At 49.2% G+C, this 23,674-nt stretch overlaps 1 protein-coding gene across 1 annotated transcript in view; it reads left to right on the top strand.

Annotated features, from left to right (window-relative positions):
• The window catches only part of LOC137431787 (protein-cysteine N-palmitoyltransferase HHAT-like protein), a 264,417-nt gene that overhangs the window by 120,865 nt on the left and 119,878 nt on the right, over positions 1-23,674 (top strand). Inside the window, 1 exon segment of the mRNA XM_078782469.1 lies at positions 10,029-10,142. Within this exon segment, the coding sequence (XP_078638595.1) occupies positions 10,029-10,142 (114 nt within the window).

The raw sequence follows: 23,674 nt of genomic DNA, 5'->3' as shown, positions 1-23,674 counted from the left end.
CCTCCTTTCTTCAGGCCCGTCTCGGGCCTACTAAACTTTAACTTAGTGTGACACGTAGGTGTAATTCCCTCTACAATTAACCTGACCCTGAGTGTGACAATCTTAAAACACAAATAAGTATGTCCCCCTATTGCATTGCACCCTGTCTAACAGACTCAAGCCCACAGCTAACCGAATTACGGAATTATTCTCAAACTATACATTTACGGTGGGGAGCATTATTTACAATGACGTGATTTCTTATTTACAACGCAACCCAGGACCTGTGTTTTTTTTTTTTCCTTTTTAGGGAACAAGAAAAAAAAAGAAATTCCTGTTGGGAGGGAGGAGACAGCACGCATTGCATCGATGCACCAGTACCAATACCACCAAAGCACCCAAAAGCACCAAAAACACCACAAGCACCACAAAGCACCAAAAACACCACTCGGTGCGCAGTCACCATGGTTCTTAATAAACACAACAAAACAACTGGTGGTGGTCTTCACTTTCTCTGCTGGGCCGATGTTCTTCCCGACGTCTTCTGGCTTCATGCGGCCTATTTGGACATAATAAAAAGCACAACTTGTGTTCGTTTTTATTTAGGGCCTCAGGGGCCAACTAAGGGTGGTCCACCTGTTTGGCATAGGTGCCACCTTACCGAGGTCCGCAAGCAAGATTCCCTGGCCACTATGGCCGGTCTCCAACAGAGGTGCCCTGCCCCAGAACCTGGGGTACATCAAGTGGTACTTGGCCGCAGAACAGCGGTCCATAAAGTGGTACATCAACGCAATGCATGCTGGTTCTGGGAATCTCGGGCGCACAATGGCCACCTCACGCACGCTCCCCTCGGCACCCAATGGCGCACAGGTCATGTGGGAGACAAAAGAAAGACAATTGAGCGAGGGGTAAGGTCACAAGGGTACACATCAATAAGGCAATGCAAGGCGAAATGCGTACGGAGGGCGAAGTGAGAAAGCTCGTCCCTACCGTACGTCACCCCCCTGTCACCTACCCTACCCTTGCCCTTACCCCATATGTACAAAAATCTACCCATTTACAAATTCGTCACTACTGTCACGTCTTCCCCATATTTCCCCTATACCAAATTCGTCTCCACAATCCCTCTACTTCAAAATTTGCCATCACCAATTCATCATCAATCCTCATAAGGAGGGAGAGATGGAATTACGCACAATGTCACACCCACGTCATGATGCGTCTCACAATCCAAACATTTGCATCATAAAAAATAATCAAAACATGGCATGGTGTGGAGTACCTGTCACCTCAGGTGAGTGGATGCAGATGGTGCGAGGAGATCCTTCATCCTAACTATCCTCTAAATGACTTTAACACACTTTACACTACCCGGGGTCTCTCCCTGCCAATCCATTGGCCAACTTACACTATGGGTTCTGAAAACCAATTCCCATTGACCAAACTGTGGTGCTTCTCAATTTGGGGTCTCACTCCCCCGATTCATCTCCCGGTGCCCTCGCACAATTTCTGGGCTGCGACGTGTAACTCTCCCAGCAGGTCTACCCACCTGCACACCTCCACCACTGTAGTTGCCACCCGAGCTTACCTAGCTCCTCACCCTAACCTATCTAACTGGGGCAGGCCCCTCCTGGCTCTGTCACCCCACTCGGTGCCCTCTGGCACTGGGCTACCCGGGTCCGTCCTCCGGATCCTCGGGCCCCATCCACAACAACTACTACCGGCTCCCAGAGCCCACCTGCGGCCTCACCTGGCCGACATCCTCACAGTGGTGGAGCACCCAACTAACTACACACACTAACAGGCTACACGCCCAGCCATTTCCACAACACTAATGCACCCATCCAAAGACCATTCTTTCACCCGCACCACAGATGCCAATATCCAACCACAATTTACCTATACCCTCTACCTAACACTTACACTACCCGCCCCGGGTATCCGTGATGGGGGTCCACTCTTCCCCCATTCACACCTTCGCACCATCCACTCCACTCCACAATTTCCACCATACTCACTCCACGACCATCCATTCCAATACTCCATATATTCCACACTACCATTTATTCCACACAGCCACATACACCTGTTGTTGCACACCTGTGCCCTCACACCTGGTGCCACCTGCACCCTCCTTTCTTCCTGGACCATTTGGTCATCACAATACACAATCACTATCACTCACTCATACACTGCTCCACACACCTGTTCAGTTGCACACCTGTGCAATCACACCTGTTCCATTCTCACCTGTTCAATCCTCACACACACGGCATCATCTCAGCTAACTACTCCCCTCTGAAACTTGCGCTTCCCAGTCGTCCCTTTAAACTATTGCGCTCCCACGTCATTATAATCCACACTAATCTACCTGCGTCCCCACTACAGGTATCAGTCACTAACTAATCTTAACGTTACCTAATGTCATCTTCGCTAGATCCCTACAATTATCCAAGCCCTCCCTGGCTCGGTTGTCATAGCCACCCCATAAACTATTGCGCATTTGCCCCCATTGTGAGGGATAGTGGATTTGCCATCCCACCACATCGGGGGTCTCTCTATCAATTTTGCTCGTCCAAATTCCAACCAATTCAAAAATTTTCCATTTACTGCCAATTCTACTCACTTTTCTAAATTTCGCATTAAATCACTATCACTATCACCATCACCCGTCTACTTATTACATCCTCTCGGTTCGCCAATTCACATCTACAGCCCGGCTTCGTACAGCCGAGCAATGAACGCGGGTTCTTTTGTGCCAGCGGGTGGATACGTCCCGCATTCGTGGCAGGGACGGGGGCTTACCCGGGCCGAGATCCCACGCACCACCTCGGCGTGGAGCCATCCAATGTCCCGATCTCGACCTGCCGGCACGTCTCAATAGCAAGTGGTCGCCATGACGACCCTTCCTATCCAGCTGCCCGCTCCGCCTAGTGGAGCCCGGACGCGGCCGTTCCAAGCGAGGCACAGCGTGGATCGCGTACGGCGGTTCTTTCGAAACCGCCGTGGTTCGGATCCCCGCTGGTCCTCGCGGCACGCGAAGCCGCCCGACGCGCACCGAGGGCCCGATTCGGCTATAAGTCGTTCTTACCTCTAACCTGGTTACCGTCGATGCTTCACCTGGATGCTTACATGCATACGCTACCCCTTTCTTGCTCATACATGCAGCCGTTTCCATTCTCCTCGTACCTTTCCTTACACACCTCGGTACACTCATTCCGCTCGCCGACTTGGTCACACACCTGACCACCGAACACCTTGGCACACATTCGTCGCTCGCACACCTCACCAACACACCTCTTCGCGCCCCTTCCTCAATCACCCCCTCTGTGACAATCACAGGTGTGCTCTCACTCGCACACCCAACCACGTGCCTCACTACCAATTCCAGCGTGCATTCCCACTCACGCTCTACCATTCCAGGTGTGCATCCTTCCATTCCAGGTGTACATCCTCGCTCACCTGTCACAACCAACTCACGCTCCGTTTCACTCTCACTACTCTCACCACCATTCTTGACAGCGCACTCACCCTTACTCTCGACAGCGCACTCTTTCCTCATGCACCCGTCCGTTACACACCTTTCTCGTGCACACTCTTCCGCACATTGTCCCGTTACACCCTCTGTAACACTCACCACAGGCATGCATTCTCCCTTACTCTTGACAGCATGCGCTTTCCCCATGCACCCGTCCGTTACACACCTTTCTCGCGCATCCTCTTGCGCACACTTTTTCGTTACTTCCTCCGTAACACTCACCACACCGCGCTTCCCTGTGCTCCCTCGCACACGCGCTTCGACCAACTCGCTCCTGACGGCACACTCACTCCTCGGCGTGCACTTTTTCCTCACACACCCCATGGTCGGACATTCTCGCACACCTCTTTTTTCGCACACCTGACCTGTCGCACACTTCACCAACGGCCTCTCACGAACACCCGGATCCAAACCAATCCCCAAGCCGACTGAAGCTTTCCTCACATCATATACATTGCCACTCACCTCCGTACTTCGTCTCCGCACCTCCTTTGCCACCTGCAAACTCTTTATTCGGTTAGTGAGCATCACATCATGAGTTGAGCACCGACCTTGCACATATTCCATCACCTCCTCCTGGATTTCTCTTTTAGTTTCTGTTCGTCCCTTCTTAATTTCACTCACCTCTTCTTCCACTTCCTCTAATTTTTGTTTAACCTCTTTTATTTATCGGTGCGTCTCCTCAAGTTCGTCCTCTAAGGCTACCGTAACCGTCTCTATGTGCATCCTCACCTGCCGGTCCTTTGTCTCCATTATCTCTGTCACCTCCTCCACCCTCATTGTCAGTTCCTCCCATACCATCTGACATTGCCTCTGCGTCGCTATTAATTCGTTTTTAATTTCTTTTTGTGTCGCCTTTAACCCTCCTAATACCGCAGTGTTCTTTTGAACCTGCTCCACTAACTTCGTTTGTCCCTCTGTCAGCTGTTCCACCTCCTCCGTCAGATCTTCTATTCCCCCTTGTAACTTAGCCGTATTATTTCTCACCTCTTTCTCCATACGCTTCTCACCTCGCTTTACCTCCTCGCGTAGCCCCGAAACCTCCTCACTTACCCCTCGTCGTATTTCCTCCATCTCTTTTGTAGATGCCACCCTCATCTGTCCCAATTCATCCCTCTGAGCATCCAGTTTGGTTTCTACCCAGATTTTCACCTCCTCTATCTGCTCTCCCATTTGTTTGATTTCCCTGGCAGATTGTTCCCCTATTTCCCGCAATTTGTCCTCCATCCTATTTTCTAACCACATTAACCCATTTTTCACCCCCTCTAACTGATTCTCCTGGGCAGCCATTCTGTTTTCCACCCCCGTTAACCCATTCTTTACCTCTTTTATCCCGTTGTCTAACCCCTCACCCGTACCCCTCGCTTCGTCCCTCATTGCCCCCATTTGGCCCCCTATCCTGTTTTCCATCCCTTTGAAATTATCGTCTGTTTTTACCATAAAGGCCATCATCTGTTTCATAAACAGGTCCAAATTCATTGGCATCTCTGGCTCGGCTGCCGCGACCACGGCCGCGGCTAAATTTGGTGCCGCTACACCCACGTGCGCGAGGACGCCATTTCGTGCGCCTGATACCCCCTCAACCGCCTCCTCATTGCTCTCCTCCTCCCTTTCTTTCCCTAAGTCCTGGGTTACCCCTAACCCGTCTATTTCCCCCACCGACATCCGATCGCCTTGATTGTCCATGGCGCGATCTCAAAATTCGGGTTTTATAAAACAAAATAAATTTCGGCAGCTTATAATTTTGAGCGCGTTAAGCGCGCTTCGGGTCCGATTTCGGGTCCGATCTCCCTCCTCGACACCAATTGTTACTCTAATAGTACAATTGGTGTTCCAAAATTTGGGCCTAACAAATTTAGTCCCAGGTCCGAATCCAACTCCTGACAACCAATTGTTACAGACGCGGTTTTAGATGTTATATTGACCGAGCGGTGGTGTATTTAACCGCGTCCGAACAGTTACTCCCCGATTCCACCCGACGTTGACCAGATCGCCCCACAGATATTCAATCGGGAAACCTCTAAAGCGACCGAAAGAGAATGAAAAAGAAGAAGAAGAAGAATACGGAGGAAGAACAGATTTATTATACACACACAAGCAATGGATGGAAGAAGCAGTAACACAGCGAATCGTTAACTTACACTATTCATTTTTACTTAACCCCAAGACAACGAGCAGGACAGGACGTTCACACTTACACAGGGGATATTGCAGGCAGGTAGGGCTTGAGGTGGATTGCTTGAGAGGGAGGCAAAGTCGGAGGCAGCAGCTCTCAATTCCTCGCGGTTTTGGCGGGAAAACCCTCCGTCGCGTATCCGCTGCGGTAGACGTCACGCGCTGGTTCGGCACACCTGCTCCTCTTCTTGTGGTGGAGCCGTCTCCCTCCTTTCAGCGCGTCTCTCCAAAGCTGGTTTCCTTGCCGAGTACCTCTCCTCTTTGGCTTGGAGCGTTTCGCATCTCACCGCTCCTCTTGGTGCCGCCTCTTTGCTCATCTCCCAGGTCATCTGGTAAAGCAGTCCCTTACAGTCGCTTTTATCACCTCGGGCGGAAATAAGCCGCCGGCTCCGAGGGCACGCCTAACGGGTCGCTCACCGCGGTGCTGATTGGCTGTTAGGGCTGGCTCACTCCTCCCCTCTTATGACGAGGTGGAGACACGCCTTTCTTCTCCGAGATTAGCACAGGGGCAATGGCGGCCTGCGGGATTGAAAACAACTCCCCTTTTGAAAGGAACTTTGGAGAGCGGAGATGTTTGGGGAAATTGGAAGGGCCTACGCTTATTTTGTTTGATACAATGCAAAGTCAATCTAGTGGGAAACACATATTTAGCCTACATGGAATAAGGAAATACTCTATTTAAAAGATATATCGTGACCTGCGTGTAAGTTTCATGGAATTAACTAGGAGGACGGCTGCGACCATTATTTACATTAACAGGGTGTTACCATACTTTTGTAACGTTCACATTGTAACGTTTCCACATTCGTTACACTATATATACTACTAATACTACTAATATAATGTAGTTAGTGTCACATATAATTCAAAACACATCACCACCAGACGCAAACACCGCGTAATTCAAAACGCCTCACCAACATGTACACGCCACGTTACCAAAAACACCTCACCACAAGGTTATTAAAATTACCTCACGTCCACGTAATTACCAACTTTTGCTGTGCAATTCAAAATGCCTCATCACTCATCACATCACTCATCACACATTGCGAAAGAGATAGGCTTGTTTTAACTGAGGATAATGACTGCACATGAGTTGCTGTATTATCATGATTTGCACCAATCATAATACAATTTTGTTTTTTTCATAAATGTATTTGTAATATATGTGATATTACATTCCTAAAAATAATTGAAGTTGAAGACTTAAGTTGAAAAAAAATTTTTTTATAAAAATTAAATTAAAAACCCTTAGCACAAACACACGGGAGAGGTAAGTGCATACCGGAAGTTTGGTACGATTTCACAAAAGTTTCAGGGAGTAGTTCAGTGACAAGACAGAACAGACACTGCACAGATATATATATATATCTATATATATATATATCTGTGCAGCGTCTGTCCTGTCCTGTCCTGTGTTGTCTTGTGTTGTCTTGTCACTGAACTACTTTCTCAAACTTCTGTGAAATCGTACCAAACTTCTGGTATGCACATATCTCTCCCGTCGGTATGGCCTAAGGGTATTGTTTTTGAAAAATTTTCCAATTTTTTTTTTTGGAGAATTTTTTTTTTTAAACTTAAATTGTTTATAAAAGGTGATATCACGTATATTACAAATACATTTGTGCAAAATAATTGTTTGAATTATGATTGGTTTAAACCATGACATGACAAAACGGCAACTCGGGTACAGTCATTTATCTGTATATCTGCACATCTGGGCAGTGTCTGTGTTGTCACTTAACGACTCCCTCAAACTTTTGTTTCTGTGGTTGTGTAGTGTTTTTAATGACGTTGTGGTGGTTTTGAATCACGTGGTGGTGAGGTATTTTGAATTATGTGGTGGTGAGGTGTTTTGAATTATGTGGTGGTGAGGTGTTTTTAAATGACGTGGTGGTGAGGTGTTTTTAATTCACATGGTGGTGAGGTGTTTTGATTTATGTGGTGGTGAGGTATTTATAATTACGTGGTGGTGAGGTGTTTTGAATTATGTGGTGGTGAGGTGTTTTTAAATGACGTGGTGGTGAGGTGTTTTTAATTTCATGGCTGTGAGGTGTTTTTTTAACGTGTTTTATGGCTGAGGTGTTTTTAATTTTGTGGTGGTGAGGTGTTTTTATTGCGTGTTTTATGGCTGTGAGGTGTTTTTATTCCGTGTTTTATGGCTGTGAGGTGTTTTTATTATGTGTTTTATGGCTGTGAGGTGTTTTTAATTTTGTGGTGGTGAGGTGTTTTTATTGCGTGTTTTATGGCTGTGAGGTGTTTTTATTACGTGTTTTATGGCTGTGAGGTGTTTTTAATTTCGTGGTGGTGAGGTGTTTTTTAGTACGTGTTTTTATGGCTGCGAGTAGTTTTTATTACGTGTTTTATGGCTGTGAGGTGTTTTTATTACGTGTTTTATGGCTGTGAGGTGTTTTTAATTTCGTGGTGGTGAGGTGTTTTTTAGTACGTGTTTTAATGGCTGCGAGTAGTTTTTATTACGTGTTTTATGGCTGTGAGGTGTTTTTAATTTCGTGGTGGTGTGTTTTTATTACATGTTTTATGGTTGTGAGGTGTTTTTATTACGTGTTTTATGGCTGTGAGGTGTTTTTTATTACGTGTTTCATGGCTGTGACGTGTTTTTAATTTCGTGGTGGTGAGGTGTTTTTAATTTCGTGGTGGTGAGGTGTTTTTAATTTCGTGGTGGTGAGGTGTTTTTATTACGTGTTTTATGGCTGTGAGGTGTTTTTATTACGTGTTTGATGGCTGTGAGGTGTTTTTATTACGTGTTTTATGGCTGTGAGGTGTTTTAAATTACTTGGTGGTGAGGTGTTTTGAATTACGTGGTGGTGAGGTGTTTTGAATTATGTGGCTGTGATGTGTTTTGAATCACGTGGTGGTGAGGTGTAATCGTCCCAAACTTCCAGTCTGCACCTACCCCTCCCCTTTGTGTGTGCTGAGGGGATCTTTCTTGAAAAAAAAAACGTTCAACCTAAATTGCTTATAAAAATGTAATATCACAAACATAACACATACATTTGTGTAAAGTAATTGTTTGTATTATGATTGGTGTAAATCATGGTAACACAGCAACTCAGGTACAGTCATTATCCTCAGTTAAAATAAGCCCGTTCCTCAGTATCGACGCTTGGTGAGGCGAGCGTAGCGAGCCGACCCAAGTTAGTATATATATAATTTTATAAACAGGACTCAAATTCCTGTGAGGGGCTAAGTGTGAAAAAATCCTGACTCAACACGGGGCTCGAACCACAGACCTCCGTTGATAATGCGTCAACAGCCCACTGCGCTATTGAGCCAGGCACAATCTCCTCAGAACTTTTCCACACTTAACACTGCGAGCTTTATCATGGCCGATGTCTTACGTGCCTGGTAGGCAGACCCCGAATGTTAGCGTAAGTATATGCATGCGTATGTATGTGTGAATAAGTAGAAATGCTTTGAAGATTAATTCAAATACATATATATATATACGGTGCTTGTGACGCTGGGTGAAAGGGGAGAAGGCATGGCCTGTAGAAAATGGGTGGCGCTTGTGACACAGACACAAACTGAGGGTAAAAGTTATATATAAAGATTAAAAGGCTAATTGTTTGCAATCCAAGTGCAAGAATGACCAACGAGAAAGTGGCTTGGACTATTGGAGCTTTGCACATTTCCTCGAGAAAGTCATTGGGACCTCCATGACTGGGTATTTCCTGCCACCTAATGACATCTTTAACAAATGCTTTTTGTGCATTATACTCCATTATATGTGAGGAGTTGAATTTTTCTTGGACCGAGATGTCTCAGAATGCCATCATTATACCAAAGAAAGTATAATGGGAATATGTAAATAAATAAAAAATCTTCCTAATTACAAGTACAGTACATATCTGTCGGGAAAAATATTATTTCAAAATAAAATAAGTCGGTTTGCCTTGGACTATTATGAGAATGTTGTTTGTAGAACTTTTTGAACGCCTTACTTCAGCTTCAACACTTATAAACTTCTCAGTTCATTGTAGCGATGCATTCACCATCTGGTCTCTAAAAATAAGAGTTCCATTGCAATTAGGCCCATCAAAGCCTGTACTAAATGAAACCTTTTCCCAACCTATGGTTATTTGTCCATGCGCAATCCTTTTAAAGCTGAGTTTAAAGTTTAAAGCATGGAAGCAAAATTTTTTAAGCAACACTTATAAAGTTTTTTTTATAACTGACGTGGTCATTTATAAAAAGATACGGCAGACATTTAAACCACTGACCTTGCAAGACTCAAAGTGGATACTCTAACCATTACAACGCTGGTTATAATTATAACATTACAATTATAACACTTTCTTTTACTTTTTTACAGGATGTGTCAGACTTTGAATGGGTCATGTGGTTCACCAAGTTCCGGAACTACATCCTGTTGGTGCTTTCTGGACATGTACTTTTTGGCAAGATTGTCTCACTGGTGGTACCAGAGGTAAGGTACTTACTAAGTCCTGGTTGAGACAGGCGTTCAAAATGTTCTCAGAATCAGATTCCAAGAATCACCAACTTTTTTTTTTTTTTTAACAATCAGTCAGGAAATTTTTTCCCTACATTATATACACATTCATCTTTAAAAATATAACGCTTTTGCGTTTGTTCAACTATCGTGTCTCATTGATATAACGTTTTGAACGTGAGTCAGGTGATGGAGCGCATGAAAAAGGTTTAACTAGTTCTGCTTAAATCAATTATTATGTAATAATCAGTGCACTACAAATCAGTGCACTACAAATCAGTGCACTACAAATCAGTGCACTACAAATCAGTGCACTACACTTGGTTAATAATGGAATATGTTACTGAAAGCAAAAGCTGTAGTTTGGAATCACTTTGTAATTTCAAAAAAATACTCAATACTTTGCGGAAGTTTCTGTGTGTTTTACTTTTATTAAGTTTTATTTATTAAGTTTTATTAACTTAATAAAACTTTATTATTAATACTTTATACTTTATTAATACTTTATTAAGTATTTATTAAGTATTAAAACTTAATACTTTATTAAGTATTAAGTTTTATTAAACTTTTACTGTTTTCAATCCTATATGTCTGTCTGTGAGCAGGATATCTCAAAAAGATGTGGACGGATTTGGATGAAACTTTGTCCACAGGTTGGGTGTGTGACAAGGACGAATTGATTCGATTTTGGAGTCGATGAAGATACGAATTTGTTTAAGTGATCCTTCATCATTGGGTGATAGGACCAAAACGATATATAGCATGGTATCTCAAAAATGTGTGGAAGAATTCGGATGAAATTTAGTGGACAGTTTGGGAGTCTGCCAAGGACAAATTGATTCGATTTTGGTAAAGATCCGAATCCGTCGGATATGAGTATTTTTAAAGCGATTCTTCACGATTGAGAGATTGGGACAAAATGGATATCTAAAAACGATATCTAAAAAAAGTTGCGGACGAGTTATGACAAAACTTGGTGGATGAGTTGGGTAGGTGACAAGAACAAGTCAATTCGATTTTGGTTCAGGTCAGGATGCAGATCCGGCCTATCAGTGGCAGGGGTGCTGAATGCTTTTCAAACGTGGGGTCGTGTAAGGGGGTGGGGAGACGTTTTCTGGGAAAATGATTGTGAAGTGAAGATTGCTGATGACTCCACTCTCTGCCACTCCATTCCTCATCCCGCAGATGGGCAGTCTGCAGCCTCCTCACTCTCTCCAGACCTGGACAAAATCACAGACTGGTCAAACAAGTGGAACATTTCTTTCAATCCTGACAAATCTCACACTCTCACTATGTCTCTCCGAAAGGACCGACTGGACAACCCTCCCATCTACTTTCTCAACAATCCTGTCCAAGAAGTTCTGTCGCTCAAGCTTTTGGGTCTCACCATCTGCCATGATCTTTCTTGGGAAAACCACATTTACAAGCTGGCCTCCAAAGCCAGTCGCCGACTGGGCATCCTCCGTCGTGCGAAGTCCTTCCTAGGCACACCTGAGCTCCTCACCACATACAAGGCTTTCATCCGCAGCTCAATGGAATACTGCTCTCCCCTCTGGGCTGGTGCTCCTGCCTCACACCTAGCTCGACTTCACGCTGTTGAAACCAAAGCGTTCAGAATCATTGGAATCTCCCACGATGAAGCTAACTCCGAGGGACTTTCACTCACTCACCGCAGGCAGGTTGGTGGTCTTTCTGTCTTCTGCCAACTCCTCTCTGGCCTTGCTCCCCCAGCTCTCTCTGGGCTCTGTCCCCCAAATGTTCCTACAGGTCGCACAAGATCTGCCTGCAACCCTCTTATGGTTAAACTGCCAAAATCTAGGCTCTCTGCTCACCTTCACTCTTTCATTCCTCTTTTCTCCCACCTCTGGAACAAACTCCCCCACTCCCTTCAATCCCACTCCTCCCTCCAGGTCTTTAAAACAGCTGTTCACCACCATCTCTTGTTTTCCCCCATCCAAAACCTTCATCTTTTCTACCCCTGTTAATTCACCCCAGATACACTTTTTGAAATTCCACGTTCTTTCCTGGAAGTCCTTGCAGTGTCCATATGTTTTATACCTCTCCCACCTCCCCCACAAGCCGTCTCCCTCCCACAGTTCTCTCGATGTCCCTGGTCTCAAATGTTGTGTTTGTGTCCTTCCCCTTTTCTCCCAATCTTGTCTACCGCTCCCCTTATTTTGTGTTTTATGTGTCGGTTTGACTTTTTGTGTGATTAATGTTAGCTCTTTCACGAGCCTCGATCTTGTACACAAAAAAAGGGGGCTGTGAGAAGATGATTAATATTTTTGGTAATTTTCATGATTTTGATATAATCGCATAAATAGTCACCCATTTGAAATCTGATATCAAACTTCGAATTGAATTGACGATGTATCAGGAAGTCAGAAGATTTCCTATGTAGGGACGACACAAAAATTCCTCAAAAAAGAAAATCTACCCAGATACAGATTTGTAAACCTATTAAACTACCTACCACTCAGTCGTCTGCGGAGGATTTCACGTCAAATAACACTCATTAACCCTTTGTGTACTGCATCTTATTTTTTCAAAATCTTCATGAAAAAAATACTCTTTTTTGTTGTTTTCAAACAAAAATATTTTCCATCTTGGCATAAATCTGCGACAGCAGCACGCAAAGGGTTAAAAGTTTGGACAGCATCGCTGAACTACAAAATTGACAGAACAAAAATATCCCGTTTGTAATTCTTCTTTTCAGACAGTAACACAAAAATGGGTTAAGCTCAGTACTTGTTCATACGCGAATCTACTGCATTTTACAGTGGGAACGGCCATGACATGTCAAATTTTTCGTGACTGGACAGGATTCCCCGGAAAGTAGGCACAACAAAATATTTACACATTGGGCAATGAAGTGCCAAGAGGGGTGGGCGGGACAACGACTGTCAATCGGCTCGATGGGGGCGGGGCTCCAAAACACATTTGACCGTATGTACGATTTAGAATGATAGATCGTCTATAAAGTATGTACTGATTAGATTTTGGTGCACATGAAATATGACGTCACTTCAGGTAAATTTCCCCCTTAATTCGGTATTACTAAATGAATCCTTCATTGTTCAATTATTTTAGTAACAACAAGGTGTGTGTGTGTGTGTGTGTGTGTGTGTGTGTGTGTGTGTGTGTGTGTGTGTGTGTGTGTGTGTGTGTGTGTGTGTGTGTGTGTGTGTGTGTGTGTGTGTGTGTGTGTGTAGAGGGGGGTTGACGCTTTGGAAGGGGGTGATGAGGGGTTGAGGCGTGTGTTTGGGGTAGGGCTGGGAGGTGAAGATTTATTCTCCCAACATGTTTCAGGAGCGCGCAGATCAACAATATTAAATTGGTGATGATATATTTAACTGTCCTTAGCATGATATTGTTGAAGTTGCACAACAATTCTATTTTACATGACGCTGGATTTCCGCGGGAACCTCCCTCCTCATATATCAATATTTCACTGACTCGATGTCTATTCTAAGCAATCAATTGCTCAGAATTCAACTTTTTTTTATACTATGTAGCACGTAAGGCCAAGTCGTCTAGAACAGTGTTTGTCTGTCCGTATGTATGTCCCTCACAAACGTACACCAATCAGAGCTGAGGATCTGGTCACATGACACGGGTGATGTGATGCCATTACGGGCATACGGTAGTTGGATGATGCAACTCCACACACTGCCATTTTGATTTATATGCCGTTGAGCGAGTCGAGCTTCGAGCGTGAGTTCCATTCCGGTGCTTCACAGGCCGGGTGTTGCACCACCAAGTACGCCGTCCTCCAGTTGGACATTACGCTGAGCGTTCAATCTACCATCATTAGCCTTTTCCAAAAAGGAGACCAGTTATTGTCAGTACCCTGAACAAATTCCAAATTCCTGCCACTTGCACTAGTCTGGCCAGCTGGTTCCTTGAAGGTCTTGGACCAAAAACGTTCCCTGACCGATCCCACATGCAGGTGCAAATAATCGGGGCCAATAAATAATTGCATAACTTTACAGTCAAAGCAAACAACTTACATTTACCGAGTTATTTTATTTCTAGTCCATACATTTACATATAACTAGGAAGACTACCTGTCTCAAGTGATGGGAAAAGCTAGCAAAAGTATCCTCCTCTCTCTCTCTCTCCCCTTCTCCCCCTCTTCTTCCTCTCCCACTCCCCTGTCCCTTTCCCTACCACCACTCCCCTCTCGCCACCACTCCCCTCTCGCCACCACTCCCCTGTCCCTTTCCCTACCACCACTCCCCTCTCGCCACCACTCCCCTCTCGCCACCACTCCCCTGTGTCCTATCTCTGCAACTCCCTTCTGTCCCCCATTCATTCCCCACTCCTCTCATAATCCCACTCCCATGTCTATCCTCCACTCTCCGCTGCTCCCCTGTCTCCCCAACTCCTCCTCTTTCCCCCATTCCCCTCTCTGCTTCACCCCTGCCTCCCCCACTCCCTCTCTCCCCACCTCTTGTTTTCCCCACTCCCTCTCTCTCCCCCACTCCCTCTCTCTCCCCCACTCCCTCTCTCCCCACCCCCTCCCTCTCCCCTACTCCCTCTCTCCCCACCCCATGTCTCCCCCAGTCCCTCTCTCTCCCCCACTCCCCTCTCCCTCTGCCGCTCCCCTATCACCCCCACTCCCTCTCTCTCCACCCCCTGTCTCCCCCATTCCCCTGACTCTCCCCCATTCCCCCTCTCCCCACACCCTGTTCCCCCCACTCCCTCTCTCCCCACCCCTTGTTTTCCCCACTCCCTCTCTCTCCCCCACTCCCTTCTCCTTCCACTCTCCGCCGCTCCCCTGCCTCCCTCAATCCCTCTCTCCCCACCCCCTGTCTCCCCCATTCCCCTCACTCTCCCCCATTCCCCTCTCCCTCCTCACACATCCCACTCCCACCATCCACTCACCTCTCCCCTCTACACATCCATGCTCTGTCCTTTTTAATTGGCTTTAATTCCCTTTTCAGTTTTTTTTTTCTTTCGCTATTCCGTTGGGACTTATATTTGATATCTGATGTACCATACTCATTGGGCATCTTTACCACCAAATCAGCTTCCTGAGCAATGGTTATACTGGGTGGTTTGCCATTGCCTTCCCAGCAGTAGTTCGTGCAGGATTTTGTAATTTGTTCAGGATGCCGATGATGGCTCGCCCACTCTTCGTGAAGGACTCCGTGGGGATTTTTAACGTCCACCGACTAATGTTGGAAGACGGGACGCCCAGTTTAACGTTCATCGGAAAAAACAGCACACAATGACGATTCACGAAGGCTGTGAAATACGGGACGATAGTTTATAGCTGGGTCGGTATTAGAACCCAGGGTAGACAGCTTAGAGGAGAATGTGAGTACCTCGAGGTCGTCCTGTCTGCCGAAGTCGTACCTAAACTCCCTGTTAATAATCGAACTGTGATTCCATGTTGTACCGGTACGTATTACCATATACGTTAAAATGTAAAAATTTAAAGTAGAATTCTAATCCGAAAAGATCGTGACCGATATCCCTGGATGGTGCAAAATAACATCAGACGTACAACAATTACTGTTAAAAGAGTGAAAAAACGAATTTGGATTCATTTTACCTCACGTCTCGTGAAACCTGTTATTTAATATTTTTTTAAAATCACTTCTTCCTAATTTTGATCCGATTTCACTCGAGATTTCGACATAATTATTTAGGCCATGAGTTCCGATCGTGAAATATGGAATCAGATTTCGAATATCAGCTTTTAATAAGTAGTCAGGTTCACTATGTTTTTTCGTTCAAAATCATGGTAGATTAGCAAACCTATACATTTCTGGAAACGTTATTACATGGAAAATCTGAAAATCAATGTTTACATTTGCCAATTCCGACCAATTCGACCAATTCGACCAATCGACCAATTCCATTCGACCAATTCGACCAATCGACCAATTCCATTCAACCAATTCGACCATTCGACCAATCGCTTCGATCGACCATTCGACCAATTCGATTTGCCAATCAATTTGACCGACCTTTGCTTGTGTGGAACGGACTGTGAAAACGATGCGGACTATATTGCCGGATACGACACACAGGACAGTGATGGCGAACTCTAAATGGCATATTCTGTAATCGTGTATGTTTGATGCCATTGACTGCCCGTGTATATTTTGTCATTGACTGCCTGTGTAGATGTGAAGTTATACTGACCGCATGTGTATATATGATTTTGCTGACTGCCTGTGTATGTTTGGTGATATGAATTATTGTGACACATTTTGATGTTATTAACTGCCTGTACAAAATGATAACATGTATTTGATTATGCAACTTATCGCGAATATAAAGACAGTATTTTGCAATTCAAAACCTTTGATTCGTGTCTTACCATTCCCCATAGCACTAATTTGATACTTTCATTGGATTCCTTGTCCCTGAAAATATAGGTTTAGTATATTTTTAAAAGTTTTTAGGGTAATTAGAGGCAGAAATAGAACAAAATATGTATTTTACAGTGGCCATTTTGAAAATCCAAAATGGCCGCCATACAGGTATCTCTCCAAATGTAAACATTGATTTTTAGTTTCCTTATGCTATTGTAGCGGTTCCCGCTGAATGTACACAATCGCCTTGCACCTGCCAGGACGCGGCCAGGGCGCGATCGCCATGCCGGGCTCGTCCGGACGGGCCAAGACGCGCCTCTCCTGGGCATGCCCGGACTCGCTGTTCCCGGGCACGCCCGAACCCCCCAGGCACGCCCGGTCTCGTCTTTCCCGGTTATGCCCGCTCTCACCTTTACAGGGCTCGCCCAGAGCGCCCGGGCACGCCCAGTCTCGACTTGCCAGGCCGCGTCCAGGACGCCCGGGCATGTCCAGACTCACCTTTCCAGGGCTCGCCCAGAGCGTCCGGGCATGCCCGCTCTCGCCTTTCCAGGGCTCGCCCAGAGCGCTCGGGCACGCCCAGCCTCGACTTGCCAGGCCGCGTCCAGGACGCCCGGGCATGTCCAGACTCGCCTTTCCAGGACTTGCCCTTGACACCCGGGCATGCCCGGTCTCGGTTTTCCCGGGCAAACGCCCCGGCATAAATGTGTATATATATTGCTGCCCGATAAACGGGCTGGTGAGAATACCTGAGCTGTTTTGTTTCAATAAAGCAACTCGGACGAATTCCGTCTTTGGTCGCGTCAATTCTTTCGACTCGCGTTGGAGCGCAGCTCCTTCACTGGTGACCTACCGACATGGACACGGCGGTGACTCTTAATCTGCCTACCTTCTGGGAGGCTCACGCGGCTGTTTGGTTCGCCCAGGCGGACTCCCAGTTCGCCCTGCGAGGCATCACCGCGGATGACACCCGCTTCCACCACGTCGTGGCAGCGCTCGGTTCCGCCACCGCGGCCCGCGCCCAGAGCCTCCTCGAGCACCCGCCGGCTGCTGACAAGTATGACGCGCTGAAGATGCTCCTCCTCGACGCTTTCGCCCTCTAACCGGCGGCACGCGCACGGCGCCTGCTCGACCTGCCCGAGCTCGGCGACACGCGCCCGTCCGAGCGCATGGACTATATGCTCTCGTTGCTCGGTGAGCACTCGGATTTTCCCTCTCTCCCCACGGATTTTCTGTTCTGCGAGCTGTTCCTTCGCCAGCTGCCTCACCTGGTACGCCTCGCCCTGGCTGGCACGTCGATCACCGATCCCCGCCCCTCGCCAGGGAAGCCGATAAGATCTCCTCGGCGGGCCAACACATCGGCGCGGCTACCTGGAGCCTGCCGCCGTCCGAGGCGACGCCCACGACGCCCGAACACCCTGCGCGGTTGGAGGCCGAACTGCCGGTGCAACTGGCGGCCACCACGCCGCGCCGACCGCTTCCGACACGACGGCCGGGGCCTCCACCTGACCAGGCGTGGTGTTATTACCACGCCAGGTTCGGACACAAGGCTCGGACGTGCCGACCCCTGTGCACTTTCGGCAAGTCGGGAAACGGCCGGGCCGGCGTTCATTCCCAGCCATGAGCGCCGGCCACTCGGGCAACTTGCTTTTCATTCGGGACAAAGCGTCCGGGCGGCGTTTCCTTTGTGACACCGGCGCCCAACTGAGCGTCATACCCGCCTCCGAGCAGGACAGGCGGGACGCCGTTTGCGGCCCCTCTTTGGTCGCTGATAATGGCTCGGCCATACGCACTTTCAGCCCGCGCGACGTCACCCTCTGCTTCGGCAGCCAGCGCTTTCAGTGGACCTTTGTGACCGCCTGCGTCCCCATGGCTTTGCTGGGTGCCGACTTCCTCTGCGCGCACGGGCTGCTGGTCGACGTCAAACGACGTCGCCTTGTCAACGCCGAGACCTTCAGCTCCCTGGCGTGCACGATGAGCAGCTCCGCGCCGACCGAACTGGCGTGCGCCATCCCGACGGCGAACGAGTTCGCTCGCCTGCTCGTGGAATTCCCGGCCCTCACGTGGCCGACGTTTTCGGCCGTCGCAGTGCGCCATGGGATCGAGCACCACATACCCACTACGGGCCCGCCGGTCTATGCCAGGGCCCGCCGCCTCGACCCGGCCAAGCTCGCCGTGGCAAAGGCCGAGTTCGACGCGTTGGAGCACCTCGGCATCGTGCGGCGCTCCAATAGCGCGTGGGCCTCACCACTGCACATCGTGCCAAAGCCGGGGGGCGGCTGGCGCCCGTGTGGCGACTACCGCCGCCTCAACGACGCTACCACCCCCGACAGGTACCCGATCCCGCACATCCAGGACTTTTCCGCCCGTTTGGCGGGACGGGTCATATTTTCCAAAATTGACCTGATACGGGGATACCACCAGGTACCTGTCCGGGCGGCCGACGTCCCGAAGACGGCCGTCATTACGCCGTTCGGCCTGTTCGAATTTTTGAGGATGCCATTTGGCCTCAAGAACGCGGCCCAGGCGTTCCAGCGCTTAATGGACGGCGTGCTGCGCAACCTGCCATTTATTTTCGTCTATCTGGACGACATCCTCGTGGCCAGCACGTCCCGTGCCGAGCATCTCCTCCACCTCCGAACACTGTTCGGTCGCCTCAGCGAGCATGGCTTAATTGTAAACCCGGCCAAATGCCACTTCGGCACGACGACCGTTGACTTTTTGGGCCACCGCATCACCAAGACCGGGGCCGTGCCGCTGCCGACCAAGGTCGAGGCCATCACCACGTTCCCGCGTCCCCGTTCCATCAAGGCCCTACAAGAGTTCCTCAGCATGGTGAATTTTTATCACCGATTCGTGCCCCGCGCTGCTCAGCTCATGCGGCCCCTTTACGAGGCCCTCCGGGGCAAGCCGGCCAAGCATGACATCGTTTGGTCCGCGGCCATGGATGCGGCCTTCGCGAGCGCAAAACGGGCCCTCGCCGACGCAACGCTGCTGGCTCACCCGGTGCTCAATGCGCCCATCGCCCTCACTACGGACGCCTCCAACTACGCGGTGGGCGCCGTCCATGAACAATGGGTGGATGGGGTTTGGCAGCCACTCGCTTTTTTCAGCCGGCAACTCCGGCCGAACGAGTTAAAATACAGCACGTTTGACCGCGAGCTGCTCGGTCTATTCCTGGCCGTTCGCCATTTCCGACACCTCCTGGAGGGCCGCCCGTTCACGGCTTTCGTCGACCACAAGCCGTTGGTCTACGCAATGGCCAAAGTCACGGAGCCGTGGTCGGCCCGCCAGCAGCGCCACCTCTCCGCCGTGTCGGAATTCACCACGGACATCCGGCACGTCGCCGGCAAAGACAACGCCGTGGCCGACTGTCTTTCTCAGGCCAGCGCGAACGCAGTCCACCTCGGCGTGGACTTCGCGCTCATGGCGGCCGACCAGACCACCGACACCTCGGTGCAGGCCCTCCGGGCGGCGGACACGGGCCTCCGCCTGGCCGACATCCCCTTCGCGGGCACCGTCCTGCTCTGCGACGTCTCCCAGGGCCAGCCTCGCCCCATCGTGCCCGTTTCCTGGCAGCGCCGCATCTTCGCCTCCATCCACGGCCTTTCTCACCCGGGCCGGAAAGCTTCTCAGAAGCTGGTGTCAGCGCGTTTCGTCTGGCACGGCCTTCAACAGAATGTCCGCGACTGGGCCAACGCCTGCACGGCCTGCCAGCGGGCCAACGTCCACCGCCACACCCAGGCCCCGCTAGCACCTTTCACCGTGCCTGCACGGCGTTTCGACCACGTCCACGTGGACCTGGTGGGTCCCCTGCCCCCATCGCGGGGGTTCACCCACCTGCTCACCATGGTGGACAGGACCACCAGGTGGCCGAAAGCCGTGCCCCTCACCTCCACCACCACCGCCGACGTGGCGCAGGCGTTCATCGCCACCTGGGTTGCGCGCTTCGGCGCACCGGCGGACATCTCGTCCGACCGCGGCCCACAGTTCACTTCCGAACTTTGGGGTGGGGTCGCCCGCTCGTTGGGGGTCACGCTGCACTGCACCACGGCCTACCACCCCCAAGCCAACGGGTTGTGCGAGCGATTTCACCGCTCCATGAAGGCCGCACTCATGGCCGGCCTTCAGGACGACGGTTGGACCGACCGGCTGCCGTGGGTCCTTTTGGGCCTCCGCACGGCCCCCAAGGAGGACCTCCGGGCGTCCGCCGCCGAGCTCGTCTACGGGCAGCCGCTCCGCGTCCCGGGCGAGTTCGTACCCGACGCTACCAGTCCCTGGTCCGCCGCACACCAGCGCTCGAACCTCCAGGAGGCCGCCCGACGATTTGCCCCGTGCCAACGTCCCGCCACGGTGGCCCCCAGTCCTACGTCCCCCCGGCGCTTCGCACAGCGGAGTACATCTTTGTGCATCATGACGCGCACCGGGGGCCACTCCGGCCACCGTACGACGGGCCCTTCCTGGTCCTGCGACAGGGCGACAAGTCCTTCGTCGTCGACGTCGGCGGCCGGTCGGACCGGATCTCTGTGGACCGCGTCAAACCGGCGCACGTGGACGTCGACCGACCACCACGGTTGGCCCTTCCTCTGCGGCGTGGCCGCCCCCTGTCCACAGTTCCCCCTGCTCGACCACCCACCACCGGATCGGACCCCCTCCCACGACCCTCCAGGGGTCGCTTCGGCCTGGTCATCCGGACCCCCCTTAAATTGACCCTGCCGGTGCAGGTCGATTCTGGAGCAGCGTGTGTAGCGGTTCCCGCTGAATGTACACAATCGCCTTGCACCTGCCAGGACGCGGCCAGGGCGCGATCGCCATGCCGGGCTCGTCCGGACGGGCCCAGACGCGCCTCTCCTGGGCATGCCCGGACTCGCTGTTCCCGGGCACGCCCGAACCCCCCGGGCGCGCCCGGTCTCCTCTTTCCCGGACATGCCCGCTCTCGCCTTTACAGGGCTCGCCCAGAGTGCCCGGGCACGCCCAGCCTCGACTTGCCAGGCCGCGTCCAGGACGCCCGGGCATGTCCAGACTCGCCTTTCCAGGGCTCGCCCAGAGCGTCCGGGCATGCCTGCTCTCGCCTTTCCAGGGCTCGCCCAGAGCGCTCGGGCACGCCCAGCCTCGACTTGCCAGGCCGCGTCCAGGACGCCCGGGCATGTCCAGACTCGCCTTTCCAGGACTCGCCCTTGACACCCGGGCATGCCCGGTCTCGGTTTTCCCGGGCAAACGCCCCGGCATAAATGTGTATATATATTGCTGCCCGATAAACGGGCTGGTGAGAATACCTGAGCTGTTTTGTTTCAATAAAGCAACTCGGACGAATTCCGTCTTTGGTCGTGTCAATTCTTTCGACTCGCGTTGGAGCGCAGCTCCTTCACTATAACCTTTCCAAAAATGTATAGGTTTGCTAAACTACCATGATTTTGAACGAAATATAATTTATTGACATAGTGAACCTGACTAAAGGCTATACGATACATTATTCAGTTTTGCCAGGAGCCAATCACATCGCACGTAGGTCACGCCAACCAATCAGCGTAACAGGGAACGTACGAATTGACAGCCAGCTCTGTTATATATATATATATATATATATATATATATATATATATATGTATATATATATATATGTATATATATGTATATATATATATATATATATATATATATATATATATATATATATATATATATATATATATATACGTATATATATATATATATATATATATATATATATATATATATATATATATATATATATATATATATATATATATATATATATATATATATATATATATATATACAGACTTGGCATTTAATATGGAATATTTTTTTTGTGGGGTGAACTTACTTTTCAAGATGTCTTAGAACCAAAAGTTCATTGGAATTATGTTGAAATTATTCTAGATTTTGTTAATGTGACCTTTAAAAGAAACAAAAACCACATTTGACAGTTCGAAACAAATAAATTGATCCTTGAAAGTGATGTAAACTGATATTGAACTCAATTCATGGACAGTACTGTGTTAAACTTCTGTACGTTTTCCAGAAGTATCTCTTTATTTTGCACATTAGCCAAAAAATTTTTTATAACAAAAACAAAAGTTAAATTACGACTGGGATTACGGACAGTAAAATTACAGTTCAGTACTTCGTGTAACCCCCACGAGCATTCAGGAGAGCACGTACACGTTGAGGCATGCTGTTCACGAGATTTGCCAAGGTTTGGACAGGAATCGCTTGCCATGCAGTGACAATAGCCTGCTGCAATTCACGCACAGAGGTCGGATGCTGGTCCAAGTGGTCGATTTGACACGTTAATTCTGCCCACAAGTTCTCTATCGGATTCATATCCGGGGACATGGCAGGCCACTCCATATGCTCTACGCCATGGTCAGCAAGAAAGTGTTGGATCATGCGAGCACCATGAGGCCGTGCATTGTCATCTTGGAAGACAAAGTTTCCTCGAAAGGCTGCACGAGCAAATGGAAGCAATGTTTCTTCCAGAATGGCCCTGTGCTTGAACTGGTTCAGGTTTCCATTCAGAACAACCATGTCAGTTTTGCCCCTCCATGAAAAGCAGCCCAAACGGTCACCCCACCACCTCCAGCTTGGACTCTTGGAACTATACAATCTTTGTTGTAGGCTTCATGCACTTGTCTGCACACTCGACGTGACCATCTTGACGATAGACCAGAAATCTAGACTCGTCACTGAAGATCACGTGATTCCAGTGTCCTGGCTGCCTTTGACGGTGCTCTCTGGCCCACTGCAATCGGCGCTGGCGGTGTTGTCTGGTCAGGCGTGGCTTTCTCAGGGGACGCCTGGCACGATAGCCTGCTTGAACCAGTCGTTGGTTGACTAGCCTTCTGGATACAGGCACATTTGTCAGTTGCTGCCACTCAACCCTAAGCCAATTAGCTGACTTGGTACGGCCATTGCGGACTAACCGGTGCAGCTGGCCATCATCCCTCCTTGTGTTCTGCGGGGGACGTCCTGGCCTTGGTATTGGAGTAGGGACACCCCTCTGAGCATTTCGTTTCAGGATCTTTGACACCTGACCTTGAGTGATGCCATACTGCCGAGCAATAGCACGCTGTTCATGCCCTAATTTCATAAAGCCACCACTCCATGACAAACAGCATTTTCGAGTTGACGGACCATCTCCAGAGGAAGCGGCAATAA

Source organism: Myxine glutinosa, chromosome 7 (genome assembly GCF_964187855.1).
Source record: "Myxine glutinosa chromosome 7, kmMyxGlut1.1, whole genome shotgun sequence".
Lineage (NCBI taxonomy): Eukaryota > Metazoa > Chordata > Myxini > Myxiniformes > Myxinidae > Myxine > Myxine glutinosa.
Note: the sequence above shows the minus strand (reverse complement) of the source record. Positions and strands in the feature narration are given on the sequence as shown.